Genomic DNA, 23841 nt, shown 5'->3' with positions numbered 1-23841 from the left:
CTGAAAGCAGAGGCTTTGTGGAAGGCATTACACACACAAATCTTCTGACAAGACCTGCATTACCTAGCCCATGTCTCTTAACCGTACATGACACAAAGCTAGTGGGTGGTGTTTGTAAGTAGAATATTCTCCGTGGGTATTGATAAGCACTTCTGCATTGCGTGGATGTCTAAATCCGTGTTAACCTGACGCTCCCTTTCAATTGTAAAGTTTGATTTCACCGTCTCTGTGCTTGGTAGAACTTTGGTTTTGGACTTGGTGTAAGCTGTTCGTTCAGTGTCTGTTACTCATATTCACTTGGTTCATCCTAAAGCTTGAAGCACAGTGGGTGTCCTCTTAATCACTTGCTAATAACTCGGCTGGTTAGTCTGCTGGCATTTAAAGGGGACAGCCTATTTCTAAGGTGGCTTCTGTATGAAGATTGTGAAAGACCTGGCAAGTTGTGTCTTTGGAAGGATCCATTGTCCCTTTTTTGTGGATGGAAAAGCAAAGGTGTAGGAGAAGTGCTGAATAACCTGGCGCAGCAAGAAGTAGAACTCTCATCTCCTGGTACCCGCTCCCTCCAGCTGACCTCTGTAGACCTTCTCCATTGCTGTGTGTCTGAAGGCTTCTCAAGCCTTTGAAAACAATCACAGCAATAAGAAAAATAATTTGTTAGTTTATAGAGTGCGTACGAGGGAATGCAGTCCGTTATCCTGTTCTTTGTCCAAGAGGTGACCTTTATATTTAGCTTTGAATGTAAAGCTGTTAACAAAATCTTTCTCTGCCCTATGTCCTCTGGGCCCTGCCTCTTAATTTCTCACACACTTGTAGGACCACAGAAGCAAGTTTTCTTTCGAAATGTGACTATTTAATATGGAGAATGGGACGAATTGGAAACTGCTTTGGCTGCTGTCCATGCGACGCTGTCGTAAGTCCTCCAGGTAGTGTTGCTCTGAGGGCAGCAGCAACAGCCGAGAGGCAAAGAAATGGGGCTAAGGGGAGGTGAGCGAGGATAGCCTGGATACCATCTTTCCCCAAATTGTTGGAACATTACTTTTTCACTTGCTTCTGCTCTGATCATCGTGCAGAAGCTCTGACTGCCTTCAGAAAAAGTTCTTCAAAGTAGAAATCCATGTCCGTACAGCAAAAGCAGTGGTAATGCAATGCTCCCAGGTATTGCAGGGGTGCATGGCCAGATTTTAGCCTGGCCCATCCTAAAATGGGCTAAAAGTGACTAAAGGTGATCAGCTATCGCTGGCCATAGAACAGACCCCATTAGCTGCCTAATACTTTCACTCACCTTCAATTTGGATCCAGTCCAGCGTCCTAGAGATTAAAGGCTTGGTGTGTTAAAAGCCCATTCATTATCAAGCTGAGACCCAGCCAGTCCTTCGAGGCTTCAGTCTTAATCACCAGCAGTGTAATTTGTCCCATTAGAAACAGTAAATATCTGAGCTAGCGTGTGTGGTCCTCTTCAGGGTTCACTTCTGGTTAGAAATTTTGTCAGTTAAAAAAAAAACATGAGTCTTGCTTGTATTTGTCCAGAAATAAGAGCATAACATTCCCTCTTTGAACAAAAGCTTCTTCTACCTTGATCGCTGTGGACCCCTGAGAGGAATCTATGAAACTGTTAGAAACATTTTCTCGGGTTTTTTTTTGTTTTTTTGTCATTCTCATTTATTTTGTATTCCTGTGGCTCACTGCGTACAAATCAATATAATAGCTCCTTGGTTCTGATTTAAAATTTTTAGCTTTGAATGCAGGCATTAAGTTATCTCAAAGAGGCTGTTTAGGTCTCGGTAATTTGGAGGCTTGTTGCTAATATTTAGCAGGTGCAATTTGTACTTTAACACTTTGCACTTAGTTGCTTTATCCTCTTTCACTGGTCTTGCTCAGTATCTCTCCCTGTGGATTTGTGCACCTCAATGATGTGGTGTGGAGGCTCTCTCCCAGGATCTTCACTCATCCAGTAGCCTCTAAGCATTTGCCCCATTCTGGTTGAGGCCATTGGGGGCTTTTCTGTGATTTTCTCTTCCCAAGAGTCATGGGCAGCAGAGATTTCATAGGAAGGTTTGTGCTCCCTTCTGCAGAAAGTAGATGTCGGGCTTTCTTGTCTTTCTTTGCCCTGTGGCTCTGGTCAGCATCCTGAGAAACAGTATCCAGAGCTTTGCACCCAGAGTCCCCATTGCAGCCGCGGTCAGGAGCTGTGCTGTCAGGAGGGCCTCTACCATTCCTCTTGAACTAATTGATTTTTATGCTGACCCTAAAATCATGCTCATTAATTCCTCATTCTTCTAGCTGAAGAAGGGTGATCCCTGTGAAGACACCATCTCCTACAAGTAAGGCAGCACGTCACGGATGCCTGGGTGTGAAGGTGATAGCTCAGGTTTTAGGTGGATTGATGGGTGTGAACAGACTCCCTCTACTCCCAAGGCTGTCTGTAGGTCTCGGAGGAATAATCCTCAGAGTCATCAACGTGTTACAGCCCAGGTTTGGCAAGTCTGAGCTAAGGTTGCTCCTTCCACAGCACGCTCAGCTAGTTTGGGGGAGCAGAGACACGGCAGTTGCGTGGAAAGACACTGTGACAAAAGCAAGCTGTCATCTGAACAGCAGCAACAAAAAATGTGATAACCTTTTGTTTCCTATCCCATCAAATACAGTGCAGTAGAATAATCTCATCCGTTGAAGGAGAAAAATTATGGACTTTCCTCTGATATATTATCTGTAGATTGCTTGCCTCATTTGTTATAAGTCAATATTTTGCCTACTTGCTGTGGAAGCCTTGCAGAACATGGACATTCAATTCTGAAGCAGTTTCCATTGGCATTTCTTTAATAAACTCTCATAATTTATAGACTGTGTTTTACATCTTCTCCTCATGCCCCCAGATTTTGTTCTAGCCGGCTATGAAGAAATGAGATATTGAGTTGTTACTCTTCTTGATTAAGTCAATAAAATCCATTTGTCTTGTTAAGTGAGTAGCTCCATTTGGCATGTTGCGCAATCCCAGATTCTACATTTTGGGGTGAAAAACAATATTCAAGACAATGATTAATTATCTGAAAATCAGAACTGACCAGCTAGTACCTCAAATCAGCCATGCTTGCCCATAGCTGTGCCTGTACTGTATTGCTAACGCAGCACACTGCAGTCAACAAGACAGCTTTAGCTGCAATTTCAAGGTGATGATCTGTAATTATTAGACGATGATTGCTCTGAACACTGAAGAACATTTTGTTATTTTTAGATGACAGAACTTATCTTTTTTTTTTTTTTTTTTTAAAATGTAGCATCACTGTGGAAGATAGGAAATGGAAAAAGAAACCTGCTAAATGAAGGAGTGGTTGTATTTTGGTTCATATAGTGACTTTTATAAGAAGCAGCCTGAGTTCTGCTTCTTCATATCAAATGGTCGCAGTCCTGTATTACAAAGCCCATGTCTCTTTTGTTCTAATTAGAAGCATTTGAATTTTGGTGAGAGCTTGGTTTGGAAATGATGGAGATGACAGAGCTGTACTTGAAGCGCTTGGGGATACCCGCGCTGCAACTTTGCCCAACCGTTCCCATGAGGACTGCAGAGAGAAAAATCTATCCAAACTATAAAATCCTATTGTGCATTGATACTCTGTTTCTGAAGTCTTCATGTCCTTTTGTGTTTGATCATATTAGATTCTCGTCGGGTTTTTTCTGCATAACTGCTTTAACTTGAATAAAAATGACACCTCCAGAAGTAGCAACTCTTCCAAGCTCAACAGCAGCAACCAGTGAGTCCTTTCAAGTGGATTTTGGGGTATGAGCTGCTCTTTGCCACTTTCCTAATTTAGATTGGGATCTATACCTAGGGTTTTCTGAGTGTCAGCTGGTTATGATGAAAATAAATGTTGCATTCACAGTTTAGACCCTTCTAAACTGCAGACCGCAAGGAAGTACAGAGCTGTTCTTCCAGCTTATCCCGTTGAGCAGATCAATGTTGTCTCACACTCCAAACTGGGAAAATACAGGGTGAAGAGTTTTCACGAGAGTTTGAGTGGTAGCCGTGCAGGTCAGTCATGTCGTGGACAACCCTGCATTAGGATTTTTGAAGTTTGCAAGCCTTCTGTCTTAAAAATTTAATGAGTTAAAAAACCAAAGGCAAAATTCAAGGTAGTATTGGAAATTGTGGGTAATGGACAATGCTGTATGTCTGAAAGGACTGAAAGGTAGAGAATCTGATCAGGATTTGGCCCATGTGCACCCCTTGTCCCGTTCCACAACACTTTGTGGTGGTTCGGGTTAATTTTGAATGAAGAGGAAACCCACGCTTCCCCTCTGAAAATGAGCATTTGCTTTAAATATGGTGACCAGAGGAAGAGGATGAGTTTAGAGCAACTTGGGGGAAATCAGGGCACTCCTCTCATTTTGGGACCCCTGGTTGAGTGAGACATCCTACCTGCCTGGCATGCAGAGCTTTTTAAACTCAGACAAAAGCATTCTGAGTTGAGTTGGCCAATGCTAGAGTGGATTTGGTAAATGAGGAATAGAAACATCCATAACAAATAAGGAGCACCTATTATTTTCAAGGTAAATAAACTAGCAAAAGAGCAAACCGGATCGAAACTCAGAACATCTTGCTGCCACTTCTTCCACAGCTTTCTGCAGGCTTTGTCTTGCAAGTGGCTCTAAATAAAGGGAAAACGGAGGATGTAGAGGATGAGTAATGCATGAAACCCGTTATCCCCATCACAGAATTAATGGCGTAGCCCTACGATGGGGTGCGGAGGGGTTGCACACAGCCTGGCTGTCTTCTTGCACCCTGATTAAGAGAGGCATCCTCACCTTGTGCCTTTATCATCTACTGTATCACCTTGCAATTTGCTGTTTCCCCCAGCTCACGGGAGCTTATTATAACCCGGCTTTACAATATAACTGAGGCCAGGCTTTTTATTTTTATTTTTATTTTCACCTGCTGCGATTCTCAAATTACAGCTTAAAGGGCTAGTTGTCAAGGATGGTGGTTCCAAATTTAATCTACTTTAATAATAATAATGTTTGTCTATTAACTTTCTTCCTGATCATGAAAAGCTATTAGGCTCCCTCGGGAGAGGAATGGAACAGTATTAAAATTCAGCCTCTCCGAAGATCCATATCACTGCCAGTTCCTATTCCAGGTCTGTATTTTGGGCTTGTTTGAAATCAGTAACTCTCAGAGGTTCGCTCAGAGTTATCTGGGTTTTGGGGTCATCATCAACAGCCATTGCTAAATAACTCAAGCAGCCACAGGAGCCTCCAACTTCTAACCTCGAGCAAAGGGAAGAATCTCATCTTGGCTGCACATTCTGTCTCAATGCAAATTGGTAGAAACACTTTCTTTCATTAGCTCAACTTTCCTTGTCTTCTCCTGAGCCTTCCTTTCAAGCTGTTCTTCTTAGCTAATTGCATTTTCAGTAGTGTTTTCAGTTCCCTCCTGTAAGAACAAGGTCTTCCTGTCTCTGCATGGACCAGACTCGATACAGCCCCCTCCCACAAGCAAAGCATTGCTTCCACTGCCACTCCTGGTACGTGCCAGGATGGCAAGGAGGAGCTCGGCTAAATCCATCAGGATTAGCCGAACTAATTTAAGGCTTCCTTCTCCATCATTACATCGTGATCGTGCCCCTGTCCTCGGCACTGGTGAGGCCGCACCTCGAATCCTGTGTTCAGTTTTGGACCCCTCACGACAAGAAGGACATGGAGGTGCTGGAGCGTGTCCAGAGGAGGGCAACGAAGCTGGTGAAGGGCCTGGAGCACAAGTCTGATGGGGAGCGGCTGAGGGAACTGGGGTTGTTTAGCCTGGAGAAGAGGAGGCTGAGGGGAGACCTCATCGCACTCTACAACTACCTGAAAGGAGGTTGTAGCGAGGTGGGGGTTGGTCTCTTCTCCCAAGTAACAAGCCATAGGACGAGAGGAAATGGCCTCAAGTTGCGCCAAGGGAGGTTTAGACTGGACATTAGGAGAAATTTCTTTACTGAAAGAGTGGTCAGGCCTTGGAACAGGCTGCCCAGGGAAGTGGTTGAGTCCCCATCCCTGGAGGTATTTAAAAGACGTGTAGATGAGGCGCTTAGGGACATGGTGTAGTGGGCATGGTGGTGTTGGGTTGACGGTTGGACTCGATGATCTTAGAGGTCTTTTCCAACCTTAATGATTCTGTGATTTTAAGATGTGATGTCATACACACATGCCTAATGCTCTTCTGTTGATATGTCTCTCTATGCAAACTTCAAATGAATTTTATATTAATTGCCAGCTTTGGCCTCATTTCTCATTTCTAATTCCTGCCTGCGGCCGAGGTTTGACACAGGGGTGTCTTTGCATCTCTCCTGGCTTACACAGCTGAAGGTCTTACCCACATACAGCTTAATAGATATAGCCCATATGGGTTATACCCTTCTGCCGGCAGCATTGGGGCTTTAATAGCTTTTTTAATATCCACTAATTCTGCTGTTGACCAGGCAGGCTGTGTCTGTTGGAGGCTCGGTGGAAGCTGTGCAAGGGGAACAGCGTTCAGCTGGAGCAGCGGAAAGGAAGATAGGGATTGGAGAGATTTTTATTTATTAGTCTGTAGCAGCAGATTCCTTTAAGTCTTGCGGAGGCACAGGGCCGTCTGCTAAGGCATCAGTGCCCCAACTTTACTAAATAGTTTTTATCTGGTTTGGAGCACTGCCAAAACCATCATGCAGGGTTGCCAGGAGCAGCAAGGATCTACCTCCCGTTGAGTTACTGCTAGATCTGTTCTCTGCACCGCGTGATGTTACAGCTCTCACGCAAAAACAGCACGGGGGGACCCGCTCTTGGTTGCATCACAACAGTAAAAAGCATAATTTTGGCTGTTCCACGTGATTATTTGACATGAGCCAGCACTGACACTTCAAAACGGGAAGAGTTTTTGAAGACAAAAGTCCTCAAAAACTTCTTTTAACTTTGGAATGTCTCTTTCCGTGCTTTGCAGGGTAAACTCCCAAATCCCTTCTGGATTATAGTCGCCTCAGAGCTGTCATATTTCGGGTTGGCATTGTTTTGCAGTACATTTGCAATTGCTGATTCACAGAGCAATAAACCCCCAGGACTTTGATTTTAATCTCTGAAAACAAAGTAGCATATGAGAAATGGATTTCACCTTGCAATGATTAGCTCTTAGCAAGCGCGTGCTGTCTTTCCGGAGACATTTAGAGTCAAACTGCATCCGTAGAGACAATTCATCTTTCTTTCTATTGAAACTGCAGTGCTGAAATTCCATTGTAAATCAATAAAAAAGTTAGTCTTTTTGCTTTAGTCAGAGATTTTACATCAGATTACATTTTTAGAGCTGTATTGGAATAGCCTCTAGTCCTGTCTATTTATTGCACAGTTACCATAGTATTTAGCCAGTTTAACCAGTGGTAGGTGGCACAGCAACATCTGTTATATTGAGAGAATTCAGTGCTTTCTCTGATTAGGGAAACTACAAAAGCCAGAGGTGAAGAAAACATATTAGGTCGTCCAACCAGTGCAGTATCGCTGTTTGTTGTCTGCATTATGGTAATGAATCGGTCCTTCAGCCTCAGCTGGAGACCCAGCAGTGCGTAGGTGGAATAAAAGAGGGCATAACGTAACTAAACGGGGCAAACAAGGGATGAGAGAAGAGAAGAATGATTACTCCCATTTTACAGATGGGGAATGAAGGCCCGGGACAATTAAGGGATTGATTATATAGAGCTCTGCACTCCTCTGGCCTTGACCTAGCAAATAGCATGAGCATCTGCTGATCTTTAATTCAGGAGTAGCCTGGTGCTTTATGGATGGAAGCAGGAGCTGAACCAAAGTTTCCCAACTCCCTGTTCTGTGCTTTAAGTACAATCCCATCCGCCGACTCAAGAAATAGTTTTTCTCCCGTGTTCTCTGCCGTTTTGTACAGCTTTGGTAATGTGTTTGGAGGCAGCAATCAAATATATTTTAAAAAAAAGGATGCTTATTTCAAAGGGGAGAGAGCACTATTGTTAAAGCTGCATTTAAGTTGTTATGTGTTCTTACCGCTAGTCTGCCTTTTAAGAAGGCTCTCCAATTCGGCTTTTATTGGTAATAAACCCGGTGCGGTAAGCAGAGGTGATAGCTGCTGGACTATTTAACACGTTTGGGGATTCTGGAGTCAAAGAGAAAGGGGGAAATCTACGAACTCTCAAAATGTTGCTGGCTTTCTTTCAAGATCAGTGTAGGATCTCTACAGCACATCACAATGCAAAATGGCACAGTCCTAAATTGTCCCAAATTACTGCATTTTTAAGCCAAGCTAGCTTTGTTTAAATAATGGCTTTGCCACGGAGACTGTCTCATTGATTGGATTACATCTGTGTGTCATAGCAAGAAAAATGAATTTGTGTCAGGCTGAATTATAGGTTTACATATATTATTTAAGCATTGCTCTTTACCTCTCCCTCTGTCAATCATCATCTCCTTGCAGATTGCTCTATTTTTAATATTTCTCAAAGTCGAAGGTTGCTTTTTTCTCAAGCAGCAGCTTTAAACCAAATATTATTTTAGCAATGACGTTTAATAGTAATTAATAATTAAAGTGTTTATGACTGCATGTGTTACCATTCTTGCCCTCTATTCTGCTCTGGTGAGACCCCCCCTGCAGTGCTGCATCCAGCTCAGGGGTCCTCAGCACAGGACAGACATGGACCTGTTGGAGCGGGTCCAGAGGAGGCCACCAAAATGGTCAGAGGGCTGGAGCACCTCTCCTGTGAGGAAAGGCTGAGAGTTGGGGTTGTTCAGCCTGGAGAGGAGAAGGCTCCGGGGAGACCTTATTGCGGCCTTTCAGTACTTAAAGGGGGCTTATAAGAAAGATGGAGAGAGGCTTTTTAGCAGGGCCTGTAGTAACAGGACAAGGGATACTGGTTTTAAACTGTAAGGTAGGTGTAGATTGGACATAAGAAAGAAATGTTATATGATGAGGGTGGTGAGATGGTGGAACAGGTTAAGTTAAGCCCAGGGAAGTTGTGGTTGCCCCATCATTGGAAGGTCAGGTTGGAGGTGGCTTTGAACAACCTGATCGAGTGGAAGATGTCCCTGCCCATGGCAGGGGGCTTGGACTCAATGATCTTCAAAGGTCCCTTCCAACTCAAACTGTTCTGTGATTCTATGATGTTGCTGCGTGAAGGATGTCCACTGTGCACTGAGGGATCCAAGAGCTTGAGGCAACCTACTTTGGTGATCTATAGGGAACAAGTTGTTCCTTCTGTTTATGTTTACTGATCAGCTGGTTTTGTGTTGCAAAACCACCATACTTCTTCAGTCGGCTGCGCCCCATGCTGTGGGATTACAAAAGAAGAAAGGAAAGAGCAGCACACAAATGCAACTGAAGAGTTGGAGGTAACAGAGCTGGAATTTGAGGCTCCTACCAGCTGTGCTCCACTGCACCTTAGACTGCTCATTGAGATCTTCTACTGTTTCTCATTTCCATGATTTTAGGAGGTCCCCAAACAGCCCATTCTGAAGTACTCTGAAGAACCACATTTCTTGTTCATCAGCAGAGCAATGCTGAGCAGAAATGAGCTGGAGCAAAAGTCAATACTTACAACTTTTTCATCAAACCTTTAAACGTTACATTAAAAATGTATTGTTTGAGATTCAGGAAGGGGGGTGCAGCGGAGAGGGCAAAGCTTCAGTAAATCTTTAGATAACAGTTTGCAGACCTTACTGCAAGGAGAAGCAATTTATTCCTTTTTGCACAAAAATCGTCAGCCCCAGGTTGTTCCTACAGGGATGCAGTACGTGTGCTCACATGCAAGCGGATGGAGCGTGTGCGTGTGGGTATATAAACACGAGAGATTCATTCCCTTTGTCTTTATCTTTTGTCTAGTTTCAAAGATTTCTTCCAAATTAATTTCAAGGACCAAGGGACATGAGAGGACCTGCAACGCTCTTATTGTGCAATTCGCCTAGGAGGTTTTGGGAAAGAAAGGACGTACAGGAGAAGCTGCATTTTTATTTTGTAGCTGTGTATTTTTAGGCTGTGCCAACTTCCAGGGTCCCACGTGATGCTCAGAAGAAAGATCTGCACCCTCGGGAAATAACAAGGGGAAATTACATTTGGAGTTTGGGGTGGTTTTATACTTGTGCTGATTATCTTCAGGTGCTTGTTTGTATGCAAGTTTATTTCCAGGGTAAATTTCTGAAAAGGCAAATGCCAGTTGGTTTGGGAGGATGTCCAGGAATGGGTGACAGGAGAGAGTGACCGCTGCAGCAGCACTGGCCTCTTGGGTGGGAACCGTCCGTGAGCATTTTAGAAACGCTGTGTGTCAGCAAGAGACAATAACTGATCCAAAGTGTCACATAGTTGTTAAGCCATCGCTATTTCTTAATTGATAATTAATTGTGTCTAATAGGTTCAAAACTCTATATAGCACTGGGGAGAAAAAACCTTCTTCAGGGGCAGTTCAAAACTCTAACACAAGGAGGGTCTGGGGTGATGAGCCTCTCTGTGCTGAAATTAGCCGTCGGGAATGATTCCCCATGGAATTACAGATCCCACTTACAATAATACCAATTGTATCTACGCCAGAGGTTTGCACTGTGGGATAAAGCGGAGAAGAAAAGCCCTGCAAAGTGTGACTGCCTCAGTATAGAGGGTAATCATAGGATGGGCAAGAACCTTTGAGTTGAGTGCCATGATTGAAACATAGACTGAATTTTCATATTTTGAATGTCTTTGTCAATAAAAGAACACAGACTCATACCAAGGTTCCACCTTCAGACCAGACCTACATTTTTTATCAATTCTTGCAAAAAGGTGAGATGCATAACGGTGCCTGGGTGCGTCCCCGGAGAATTACTGCAATGTGCAGCAGCTCTTCCAAATAGTCCTCGAGTACCAGAGCAAGAGTATATACACTGCAGACTTAGGATGTATACTTCAGAGCAACCCAGGCTTTAGAAAGAAAAAGAATCATTCCCATCTTTGAAAATTTTAACCACAAAGTCATAGAATCATAGAATCATTTAGGTTGGAAAAGACCCTTAAGATCACCAAGTCCAGCCGCTAACCCAGCACTGCCAAGTCCACCACTAAACCATGTCCCTAAGCACCACATCTACACGTCTTTTAAATACCTCCAGGGATGGGGACTCAACCACTTCCCTGGGCAGCCTGTTCCAAGGCTTGACAACCCTTTTGGTGAAGGAATTTTTCCTAATATCCAGTCTGTTTCAATTTCTTTAAGACCATTTATAAAAAAGTAAATCCGAATCTAGCTGCATTGGAGGTAGGATTGTGGAGTTCTGCAAAACAGACCCATACAGCGAAACAAAACCACCGTTAAGGTGAAGATGGTCTTTGCGTTTCTGATATCTGAACCTTTCTTCCAGGGACAGAAGTCCAAGAACCACTGTCTGATGCCAGCCACTTCTCTTGCCGCAAGCAAGCGATTTACTGGGGAGAGTTAAAGATGGAATGTGCTTCTAAAAGCAGCTCTCAAGGATGACATAAAGAATCCCTCAATGTTAGACTGAGCAAGGGAATATCTGTAGCTTTCTTGGCTAAAAACCCATCCCACAAGTGTACTTTTGTCAGAAAAGCAGTATGGAGAAGTAAAAACAGTTTTGTAGCCTGATCTGCTGCAACAAAATGGCTCTCTGCATCCCGTGCACAACTGGCATCTTCTCTCAAGGCTGCTGATCAAACTGGGACGGAGGGTGGCTTAAAAAATGTATCTGTTACGATGCAAACGGGAAGTCACTCCCTCTGAACCAACGCTAAGTGATTGTCTCTATTTAGCAGTTGGAAGTACTTGGATATTAGTGATTCTGTCTTTCCAATTAGAAATGCTGGCAAAATTCACTTTTTTCAGCTAAAATGCCCATTATACTTTGAGCAAGAGCAATGTGTGAAAACTCTGCCTGAATTCCAGTATCAACATGCTCTTTACTTTAGTTGTGCCTGTAGTTTCAACGCTGTGTAGTTGTGTTTGCTCAGCTAACGCAAATTATAATCTTCTGCGGTGGATTGTGAAACAACTGAAGTACTTCATTTTACAACATATTTGCAGAGGGTGAAATTGTTTGTATTGAGCTTGTGTATAAGTGCTGGGGATTTTTTGCAGGCAAAATGTCTTCAATTGACTGTTCACTTTCCCTGTCCAGTTTCACGAAAAAAAAAAGAAGTTGATGCTTGAGTTAAATTTAATTTTGGTTTGGTTTTATAATCAGAAAGAACAGGTCAATATTTTGTGAAACAGAGGGAAAAAATCTTCTTGGAAGAATTTTTTGCATCTTAAAAGTATGTTTTATTGTGAAGCTATATTACTTAGAGCTGAATTTAGTGAAGTTATAAGCGCTGACATCCCATCCCATCCCATCCCATCCCATCCCATCCCCTGCATTTAATATCTCTGAATAATCCTGGATAGCCTGTTGCACCTGTTAATTACCCTTGCATACATTAATTAAATATCTACACCTGCTGATTTCTCCCCCTGAAAAAACAGTTGGGAATAATGCATTAAAAGCATCGTAATATTCTATTGTTTGTTGTCTGTATCTCATGAACATTTGTTCATCTGGAGAAGTGGAGTAGTTTATTTGACCTGTACCATACCTGCCATGGCACTGCCCTCCCGTGCTGCATCTCCATCCCTGAACGCTGAAGTGGGGAAAAAGGCTAATTTATTCTGTAACACAAAAAATGTATTTTCTTAAATAACCCTGTAGGAGATGTTGATAGCATGTGGAAACTTGATGTTACCACTTATGCTTTGAATGAGAGTATTAAGTGTTGTATGATTGGTAATTATAAATGAGGATCTTTGGCTCGTTAATAGGCACTCAGAGTCTCGGGCGATATGTGGTGGTGGTTGGGACCTAAGAAGACCTAAAGTGATTGGATTCATTGTCCTTTTCTGACCTGGTTTAGCAACCCAACAGTGACCACATAGCTGTTTGGGCAAGGACAGATGTTGTTTCTCATTATTCTGTTTTTTTTTTTTAAAGAAATAGAAAAGCAGTGGAGTAAGTCTGGGGCAGTATTACATTTTATACGGTGGCATTTAACTGGTGGCCACGATGGGAGTTTTTCACTGCGGTTTCCATACCCAGACCGTTCTCTGTCATTAATGATCCGTTTGACAAGTCTCATTGCTTAAAATGAGTAGGTTCGGTTAAAATCAACCCTTAATTATTAAAAATTATCCTTTTTTTTTTCCTCCAGTGATGTAACAGCATTTTGGAGTGCTTTTCTCCCATGGCACAAAGAAGAAAAGTCTATTATTTGAGAGATATTAAATTAGCATGGAAGCAGAGTGAATTTTCATTTTCAAGAAGAGTGGCTGCAGTGCAGATGCATGCATGTAATAGAGGAACCTGTACATGTGTGTGTATATTTCTGGTAGTTTAGGATCATTATCTTGAAGTAAAGTAAAGGCATTCAGACCTCCAGGTAGCTCCCCATCTTGCTGTGCTGAGGCTTTTTTCTCCTTCCACCAAGGTGGTTTTGCGTTCATTCACTAAATATGGCCCAGAGAGGCTGGAATGAGATACTGAAATGTAGTTCCATCAGATCTTGGAAATTGCCAAAGTTTACAACTTTCAAAATGTAAAAATAAGAAAGGGCTATTTTGCAAACCCCATAATTGATGTTCTGTCAGAGCTCACATTATATTTCATTTCTCTGAATTCAATATATGGATTTTTATCCAAAGCATTTACCAGGCGCTGGTGACTTTCTCCCTTCGGCTGATCGAAGATGAGCGTATGGGGAGGGAGAGGGAAGAAGGGGGTATTTTTATTTATTCACTCTTGTATTACGTGAACTGAACTGTGGCCCCAGGACAAGTCCTATCAGCTGCTCAGACAGTCCTTGAAACCCTTTCCCAACTCTCCATCCATCCTTACAGGTCACTTACAGGTTTCCAAAGAAACCGACTTTCATCTTCTGTGGTTGTTATTGTGTTAGGTGAAAGGAGGACATTTTGTAGATTGAATCTTCCAGTAGGATTAAACAAGAACTGGCACCTTTTAAATGAGGTCTTTGCATGGACTTTACTTGGTAATAATTTACGTGCCTTTCTGCCTCTGTGTGCAATTGACAAGCTCCATGCACAGTTCTGGCTTCAACTTCTGGCTTCATCCAAGGACGCAGGTATTGTAAGTTCATTTTGACTGCAGGGGGTGGAAAGATGAGACAGTAAGTTAATGAAGGGTGGCTTTTTTTTTCTTAAATTTTTTTCATCATACCCCAGAACGGATTAGCAGAATCCTGACCCAAAATGAGAGCATGAAAGTCTTCCTTGAAGCACACTGGAAACTCACTTTAATTGGCTTGAAGTCATTCTTGAGTGGTAGGAACCTTACCTATAACTCATTTATTTAACGTGGCCGAGATCGTTCCTTGGCCTGCATCAGTCTTTGGAGTCTGCTTAGCACCTGGATCCCTCCCCCCGCGGTCTACTCGGCGGCAGTGTGCGGTTTCTGTCCCGTGGAGATGAAATTGTTGAATCTCTGTTGTTTCTCATCATCCTCTGACCGCAGTCGCGCTGACGCACTTTTTCATTTCCCTGGTTGTTGATGTCACACTGTCCTCAGACTACCAGAAAAGGAGAGAAATATAAGAGAACCTGCAAATACCGACTCAGTTTATTCGGGGAATCAATGAGTTGTTCATAGTAGTATTGTACATGGCTGCATTCAAACTTAATTGTAGACAACAGCTTGTAACAGCACTTTACAACTTAATAGAATCTACATTAACTGAAGAGCTTAGAAAATATGAAAATATCTTCTTTTTCTTTGGTCTGCTATCAAGAGTATTTTTGAATAATGAGTAGTCAAGAAGCCACATGGTTCAGAAGCCACAGTAGCTCTAGTGGTGGTCTGAGTAGGAAACATAATATTAGTTTTAAATGCTAAGAATTCGTGTATGGTTTATTTTCTTTTCAAACAAAAATCATTACTAGCTCTCCCCTGGAATGGAGTAGTGATGAAGAGAGCGGTATCTGCTAACTCAGTAGTTCTTTTCCACTACTTACGCTTATCATATCTGAAAAAAACCTAAGAAATCAATTCCTGCAATCCTTAGCCACATCAAAACGCGCTTATCAATGTAAGCCTAATGGAAGTTGCCTTGTCTGTTTGAAAGCATATGAATCTCGGGGGTCAGGATATAATTTCTTTCTTTTGTTATACTTGCAGATGCTGCTATGGAATAAAGAGTTTTTTCCACCGAATGAGGGTGATTGATAAAAATTACTCACTAAATTGTTCCAATTGAAGCAGCTTTTCAAAAGTTATTTGGTGGTAAGAACAGAACCCAACTAGGTGGCCATTTAACATCTGAAAGTGAGAACATGTTTCATTTTGTTATAGTGGTTGAAGTAAGTTGAGCAGGTCAAAGAACTAGGTAGATCCAGGAGGAGGAAAAAAGCAACAAAACAAACAAAAAAACCTCACAAAAATTAATTTGGCCACAACATATTTTGGATGGATCTGGGTTAATACGGGAATCCATAGTGCCAAGAAGGCCAGCGAAGAGATTAAACAGCACAATGAATGGGAACATGTTACAATGCATGTGATGTATTGCACATAGAGGAGAACGGCCGAGTTCTGAGCTGTGGTTTTGCAAGATAACTGGTTGGGGATTTTGTTTGTATTTTAAGTTGGTTGGCTGGCTTTTAAGGACTCTGGGGGGCAAGGCGTTGTGATGATTGCAACCTGTCAAGGCAGACTTTGCTAGGTGTGAAAGTGAGAGGTGGCCAGTCCCCCCATCTGAAGATCACTGAAGCCAGTAGGTCATCTAGACCTTTGACCTAGGCTTTGGGTCAAGCCCTGGCAATATGGAATTAAATACAACCACGTTGGCAACGTAGCAAACAAAACGCTTTCTCTCGACAAGGACATTGCTCCCAAGCACAGAGAGCAAGTCTGTGGCAGACTGTGGAAGACACAAATGTGTGCGTTTTCTTCCAGGCTTTATTCTTCCTTCTTTCTTTCTTTCTTTCTTTCTAATCCCAAATGTTCAGCAGGATATTGGGTCACCTAATTGCATTTTGTTTTTCACTGGCTGTTGTTCTTATCACAGCAGCACAAGACTCTGCGAGTTCAGTCAATACTTGTGTATTCACGGGAGGCGATCAATAAAAAAAATTAAAAAGGAGTCATGGTAATTAGGCTAAAGCTGCTGCTTATGAGTTTTCAATAATTACTTTAGCTTCCTCCTTTTCTAACGTCTCAAGAAAATGGTGTCTGATTGAAGGAGGGGATCTTGCTTGACTGAGGACGTGTCAGAATTCAACAAAGCCAAGCAGGAAGTCAAATTAGCGCTTTTTGTTTCAGCACATGAAGGGGGCTTCAAGGGAGGCAGGGGAAGAATAGTCTTGATTTTTAGATGGTGCCAGCTAGCAGCTGTGCCGTTCTGTCTTACCTGTTTGTCCTTATTTTTATGCCCTGTACCATTAGCTCCCCTGGCAGTAACCCAGGGCTTGCATTTCTCGGAAGAGCTCTGGGGAGATGTACCATCTGGAGGAACACAAAAAGTTTTGAGGAACGCCTCGCTCGCTTCTCCTTGGCTTTGCCACAGCCGTATATTTCTGAGGCCATTTATTTCCTACAGTCATATTCTGATATCCAGAAGTGAAGGGGGGGCTTATGGCTTGTCCACAGCAGGGTTGCTGGTGATAGTGCTGCTATTTGGGCTGTGGATGGAAGGAAAAAAATACATAAACCCATGTGCTTCAGCACTGAATAATCAGCCATCTCTCCACTAAAAATGTGCCACAGCTTTTTCTGTCATTGGCTGATAACTCCCTTTGCTCGAGCAGGCTTGAATCCATCGTGGTGGAGAAGGGCCTGAGATCTCCGTCACTGCATCCGCAGAGGTTTTCCGAGAGGGCGGAGCGCAGGGCTGGGGTCTGACCGCAGCGAGGGTGCCCTGTGCAAGGGGAAAACACCGCAAGTGCAACCTTTCGCACCCAGATCCTGCATCACCTGGAGAGAGAACACTGAACTGATAAGGAGAAAGACTCTGGATGGCTTGAAGACCATGCCATGGTTATGTTAAACTCATTATTGAAGGGGAAAAAAATCCCCCAAGCCCTACTGTGGCTGTGTTTAGACCTGATGATTACTTACAGTAAAAATGGCAGGAACTGAACGTACATGCCATGTGTATGTACAAATGCGTGTGCACGAGGGAAAGCCCTTTTGTGCGAGTAAAAGACGTCTCAGAGCATCACACTGATCTCTCCTGAGAAAGATCTCTTTCATCTTTGGTGAAGCGTTGGGGAGTTTTTGCATCCACACTGTGCAATAGGTAGTCAAATAATGTTTCAAGGTAGTGTGAAACCTGGGGTCCTCCTGTCTGCTGGGCATTTTCTGCATCCTCTGTCTAGGGATCACATTATTGCTTCTTGGCTTCAGTGTGTGAAGGGCACCTAGTGGTCCTTCCCTGGTGGGATTGGTTCAGGCTTTCTACCTTAAACACACACCTCTGTAGTCATGCAGAGAAAAAAAAAATGTTTCATTATCCTGCACTCTCTTTGCTTTTACGTAAATCGACTTCTTCCTCCAGGTTCAGAAAAGGGTCTTGTGTCCATGAATCTCATTTTCCAAACCAGCTGCACTGTAAGAGCAGCGTCGCGCTGGAGAGGAGCAGACTGATACCTGAACTAATTCAAAAGGGACGCAGAGCCCTTTTCATCCTTTCTCTCCATCATTTCAAAGCCATGGAAATGGAGCCTCTGTCTCCTCTGTATTATTCCTGCATCCAGAGGGACTGGAATGGGTCCCACACAATTCTGGTTTGGCCCTAAGCAGCACATTCTTATCCACCAGAGATCTTACCACAGTCATTAAAAAAGGGAGAAAGGAGCAGGATTTTTTTTTTTTTTTTAATAGCTGAATCTATCACACTTTCTTTTATCCCTGTTTCCAAAAGTTCTGCTTTTTATGTGGGAAGTGTTGGAATTAATTTGAAAGTGTGAGTGAGGAGTACTGGTAGACACAGCTGTAAAAGCACTAGGACCTGCAAAAGCCCCCAAAGAGCTGTCAGAGCTTGGCTCTCTGTGGAGAAATGTAAGATTTTTTTTTTTTTCCTTTTTCCAAATGTACAGAAGCTTTTTGTCATTTCTCAAGATTCAAGGCAGCTTTTTAAAATCTCAATTTTCCATGTTCTGGTGGTCTGTTCTTGCTGTGCTGCCATATGGTGGTGACCCAGGCTTCCCTGCTTACTGTCAGTCTTGTTATACTGCAGATTCGTGGGAAGGGAGGTGAAATAGCTGAATCGTAATGACTGTATCCAAGGAGTAGCCGCCTTTCACCCTCCTGGTGCACCAGCCAAGGCATAGACCATTAGCAGACTGAACGCTTCAAAGGTGGGATTCAAGATGTTAGAGTTGCTCAGTGTGATTTGTAAGATTTTCACATAATTGCATCCCTCAATTTTCTCCGTTTAATTTGTTTTGGAATCTGGAAGCCTTAGTGATCAGCCATGTAGTACAAGCTTCAGCGCATGTAGATGCTTTCTAACGAAAGAAAAAAGATGGTCCCTTCTCCCAAACCTTATAGCTTAGATATATATAGCTTAAGACAAATGATGACAAAGACTTGGATATTGAGGGCCTAGATGAGCCATACAAAGAAATGTTGGGTCAATATTTTTAGTACTGTAGCCACTGATCTCAAGATTCTAAAAGTTTCTCCCCGTTCCCTTTAAGATCATCTTTATTTGCTGTTGACCATAAGGCATGAGTTTAAAGATCATTCTCCTCTGAAAAGTCATTTGTTGCCCGGTGCTATTGCCAAGACCCGTTGGCATTGGTCCATTTTAGAACTGAAGAAAAAGGCAACGTCAATTTTCGTGCTAAGTAAGAAAAGTTTCTCTGAGCTTCCTTCCTGAGAGACTGGATTTCAGGTGGGAGAGTTGAAGGCGCGAGAGACTTGAGATGCAGAAACTACTCAAAAACATTTTCCCTAATGATTTAGTGAATACCTGTAGATCTACCAGATCTACCCGGATGAATATCTAGTTTAAATATAGAATTTGGTTGTATTTTAAATAGCTGGGACTAGATTTAGTAGCTTTGGGGGATCCCTTCTAGTCCTGATTTGATTTAGTAATGCCCTGAGAACAAGATGCTTTTACACATTTATTTTCTGGCATCTCTGGCAGTCTTGCAGGTAACGACAACCTTGATGAACTTAATCAATTTAGACATATTGGACATGTAATATTACGCCAGTGATAGCCAAGGGTATTATCGGAATCGAATCACTCCAAATTCCAGGATGACTTATGTCCATTTGAATTGGCTTCTCTTTACTTCCACTGACGTAGTCGGTGCACGGAGAGCGGAGCAGAGGGATAAAAGTTGTGCAAGGTGGCAGAGTGTGATCTGACCCAGACAAAGCAGGACCGCGGCTTGTTTGGGATTTAAGCCATTTGTGAGATGGAGCCAATCCGAAGGTAATCTTTTCACCTATATTAAACTCTGAAAAAGGATCACAATTTTTGCTGTTAAACCAGAGAAGCGGGTAGCTTTCACACTGACCGTGAAACCTGGTGTCTCAGCTGTGCATAATCACATTACCCCGCAGTAGGTGAGCCACAGGGAAGATAAAAGCTGTCAGGTAATGGAGATTAGTTACAGCTTTCTTTCAAAAAAGTACGCTTAATTCAGCTTCTGGGAAAATACGGTGGCCTGAGTACACGGGAGGCCAGGTTAGATGGTTGTAGCGGTCACTAAGGGCCAGCCTTCGAATTTATGTAAAGGGATGTGCATTTATGAAAAAAACTTCAGTCTTGTCCTTGGAGGTGGACTGCAGCCAAGCAGGACTAACCGTGGCTTCCTCGCAGTGCCGGGGGGAGCACTGCTAGTTTTAAGATGATAAAACAGGTCAACCATCGCTTTCAATGATCGGTCTAGGTCATAGTGTTTTTTAGTTTTTTATCTTGCCTTTGATAGAAGTATCGTAAGTTAGAGACTTGTAAAATATTTCAGTTGGTGATGGTGACGATTTGCAGGTACAGAGACCTGATGAGGCATCTCTCCCCCACTTGTTTTGGAAGCTAGTTTGGATCTCTCCAAGCAAACTTACTTCCAGGCACATGAATGTTTCTTTACAAGCCCTTAAGCCGATCAATGCTGCTCATTAGGAAACTTGGTGTCTTTAAGGGGTTTCTTCTGTGTTGCTCTGCCTGGAGTCGTTGCTTCTGGAGGCACAGGATTGCTATAGTTTTGTCTTATCTGTATCTGGTTTTGAGAACACACATGGTAAAAACCCAGTGAAATGACACAAATTTACCTCAGTAAGATAAAAGATGAATCAGAACTTATGTTGCAGATGGCACGCGCCTTCCTCTGGGAAACACCGTATTGTTCTCCTAGTCCTAGCAGGTATATGTCCCCATGGACCAGCAGACATGATGCAGGACCTACAGAAGATCTGTGTCCGTCTAGAGTGGGATCTGGAGGCCAAAGCAAAGATATCTGAGAGCATCTCAAATAGCACTAGTTGCCCAGGTCTTGGCAACCGAGCAGAGCTTCTAGCTCATATGTAGACACCAAAATTAAGGTGTCTGAATCTGGAGGTAAATCTTACTTCAGGTAACAATTTGGAGTTCCTGGGCTAAATCCTTAATTAATGCAGTTACCGAAGGAGAAAATGAAATGAGATAGCACTCTTAGCCGTCGTTTAAGATCTTCAAGGCAGAACTCAGTAATTCCTTTTGCTTTTCTGGCTGAGACTACATCCATCTCAGTTCCCGCAAGGAATTAATCTTGATTTGGATAGATCAGTAGATTAAAGCTTTGGAGCTAAGGGTCCTGCTGCTATACTACATGTGGTGTGAGAGCTTTGTTCTGGACTATTTAACCTGGTCTCATGTGTTAAACTTTCCTACCACATGGTTTTGCTTTGTGGATGTCTGAAGGACCAAGCAGCAATTCAGTCCCTGACGTTCTTATTAGCTGCCTGAGTTTGTTTGGTGCAAATCTTATGGGTTGATTTCTACCAAAAGGAGTCTTGTTTGTGCACACCCAAATAGGTCTGCGAGCAGGACCCACGAAGGGAAGGGGGACGATGAGGGATTCACTTCAAAACGGCGTGATGCTAATGTAGGCACTTTGTCTTTATTACTGTTTTTCAACATTTACCTCCCTTTGGAGTGGCTATTTGATGCAAATCAGATTTCAAAGCCTACCTCAAGATCCTGCAGTTTCCCTCTTCATTTAGTGGACATACTGAACTGCAGCTTTGTTGTGCTCTTTGCATTAGTGAGGACATAGATGAAGCCCTTTTAAGCTCGTCTCCAGTGATTCCCCTTTGATGTGTAAAGAGGTTTCTGCAAGTGTTGTTCCCTTGTCGTGTTTACCTTTCCAGCCAACTGAATCGCAGCTGTAAGTTTGCATTATAACACACAACAAAGGCTTTTACTGGAGTCACACACGGCATTAACAAAATGTGGGATTTCGGAATGCGTTTACCGAGGGTGAATTTCTGCCCTCTGCACACATACTTTGTCACATTTGCCCAGGCAGACATACCTTTTCTCCATGGAGGCGAAGACAGAGTGATGCTATCAGAAAAGCTAAAGGAGATCCTTAGCATTGGCTTTTTGAGGCGCAGAGAATACTGTGATTAAATGCCAGCCCAATCCTTTGTATAATATATCCTATGGTAAATGCTGTAATACATTTTATAGAATTGCTTTCCCGCTGAAGGTTCTGTAAGTGCTTTGGAAATAAATGTCCAAAACCAGACAATGTTTGAAAAGTTGTAGGTATGTAGGCTAGAATGTCATTTCTTCCAGGTGGCATCTTCTCCCTGTTCAGACCATCATCCAGTGTCCCCAGGGCAGGTGTTGGAGACTGTTGTACTACCTTGAAATAGCAAAGGAAATATTCATCACACCAACTGCGGTTAACTCAGATTTTGTGCAGGATACGGCTTATTGCTGTTTCTCTGTAACAGTGCCACAGCATCTGTAACGCCTCCGGTTTTATTCCTGTTGGGGCTGTAGAAATCTGATGGGAAATCAGAGTAACGTAAGTTATCGGACTTACACGGGATAGGGATTGCTCTGCTCTGAGGTGCCGCTGATATTTTAGCGGGAGTAACTGAAGGGGAATTGCAGGACGGACACTGGACCTGAACGAGAACGGAGTCAGGCTTCGGATGACCAAAGGGCTTTGCAGTTGTTTGCAAAATCTGCCCTTGGTGCTTGCAGGATATATTGAGTTCCTCCAACTCCTTGCTTTTCAAAGGGGCTTTTCTGTGTTAGAAGCTGTTAAAAATGTGCTGAACCTGATACTGCTGTGCAGCGATGATTTATTTGTGTTCAGTTGTTTGCAATTTTCCCCACACATGAACGTCTTCTTGCAACTTTGCCATGAGATATGTTTTTTCACCTCCCACCAATTGTTCAACTTTGCTTCATCGGTAAATGAAACCGTCAAAATGTTTTAAAGGCCAGTTCATTTTCCTGCTTACAAAAACCCCTTTAATTGCTCCCATGAAGTATCTTCTTGCTTCTCTCCATCCCAACAAAGTGGCATTTATTAGCATTTGTATGATCGGTATTTGTAATTTCATTGCTGTTCCTGATGCCTGCATGTTATAATTAAATCATTTCAGTTTGTAGTTACAGTGTGAAACAGCTGCACCAAATTACAGTTGAAAACATATGCTGGAAATATGCAACTCCAATTAGCTAATTATCTGGGATGCAGTGAGGGCGAAAGACCCAAGCGAACAAGAGGCCTCGAGTAGGCTGCGGCTTTCCTGCCTCTGATCTCCTGCCTGGATGCCATTTGCCATCCTCATTAGTTGCACGATGAGGGGAACATCCTGATTCTTTGCATTGCACTTCATAAAGCAGATCACAGAACCATAGAATACCAGGTTGGAAGGGACCTCAAGCATCATCTGGTCCAACCTTTCTTGGCAAAAGCACGGTCTAGGCAAGATGGCCCAGCACCCTGTCCAGCCGAATCTTAAAAGTGTCCAATGTTGGGGAATCCACCACTTCCCTGGGGACATTATTCCAATGGCTGATTGTTCTCATTGTGAAAATTTTTCCTCCTGTGTCCAGGCGGAGTCTCCCTGGCAGTAACTTGTACCCATTACCCCTCATCTTACCCATGTGACTCCTTGTAAAAAGGGAGTCTCCATCTTCTTAGTAGCCACCCTTTAAATGCTGGAACATGATGATAAGATCTCCCCTAAGCCTTCATTTCTCAAGGCTGAACAAACGCACTTCTCCAACCTTTCCTCATATGGCAGGCTTCCCAGTCCTTTGACCATCTTTATGGCCCTTCTCTGGACCCTCTCCAGGCTGTCCACATCTTTTTTGCATAGCGGGGACCAAAACTGAACACAGTATTCCAGGTGTGGCCTGACAGGCACTGAGTAGAGTGGGATAATGACTTCTTTATCTCTGCTGGTGATGCCCTTGTTGATGCAACCCAGCATGCCATTGGCTTTCTTTGCCGCAGCAGTGCACTGTTCGCTCATACTGAGCTTTTTCTCCACCAGGACCCCCAGGTCCCTTTCCACAGAGCTGCTCCCCAGCCGGGTAGATCCCAGCCTGTGTTGCACTCCTGGATTATGTTTTCCCAGGTGCAAGACCTTACATTTGTCTTTGTTGAACTTCATAAGGTTCTTGTTAGCCCACTCTTCTAGCCTATCCAGATCTTCCTGCAGGGTGGCTCTCCCTTCTGAAGTGTCCACTTCCCCACTCAGTTTGGTATCATCGGCAAACGTCATTAGGATACACTTGATCCCATCATCTGGATCACTTACGAAGATATTGAACAGCGTTGGACCCAACATTGATCCCTGGGGGACCCCACTTGTGACAGGTTGCCAGTTTGGAAAGGA

At 43.2% G+C, this 23841-nt stretch overlaps 1 protein-coding gene across 8 annotated transcripts in view; it reads left to right on the top strand.

Annotated features, from left to right (window-relative positions):
- EXOC4 (exocyst complex component 4) overlaps positions 1–23841 on the top strand; it is a 404931-nt gene that overhangs the window by 230579 nt on the left and 150511 nt on the right. Inside the window, exon 12 of one of the 8 annotated variants that reach the window (XM_075142444.1) lies at positions 3273–4023. The exons of the other annotated variants lie outside the window; for them this stretch is intronic. Coding sequence (XP_074998545.1) covers positions 3273–3318 — 46 coding nt within the window. The 3' untranslated portion in view covers positions 3319–4023. Of the gene's footprint in view, positions 1–3272; positions 4024–23841 lie in introns of those variants that run through there. 8 annotated transcript variants of the gene reach the window in all.

Source organism: Calonectris borealis, chromosome 1 (genome assembly GCF_964195595.1).
Source record: "Calonectris borealis chromosome 1, bCalBor7.hap1.2, whole genome shotgun sequence".
Classification (NCBI taxonomy): domain Eukaryota; kingdom Metazoa; phylum Chordata; class Aves; order Procellariiformes; family Procellariidae; genus Calonectris; species Calonectris borealis.
Note: the sequence above shows the minus strand (reverse complement) of the source record. Positions and strands in the feature narration are given on the sequence as shown.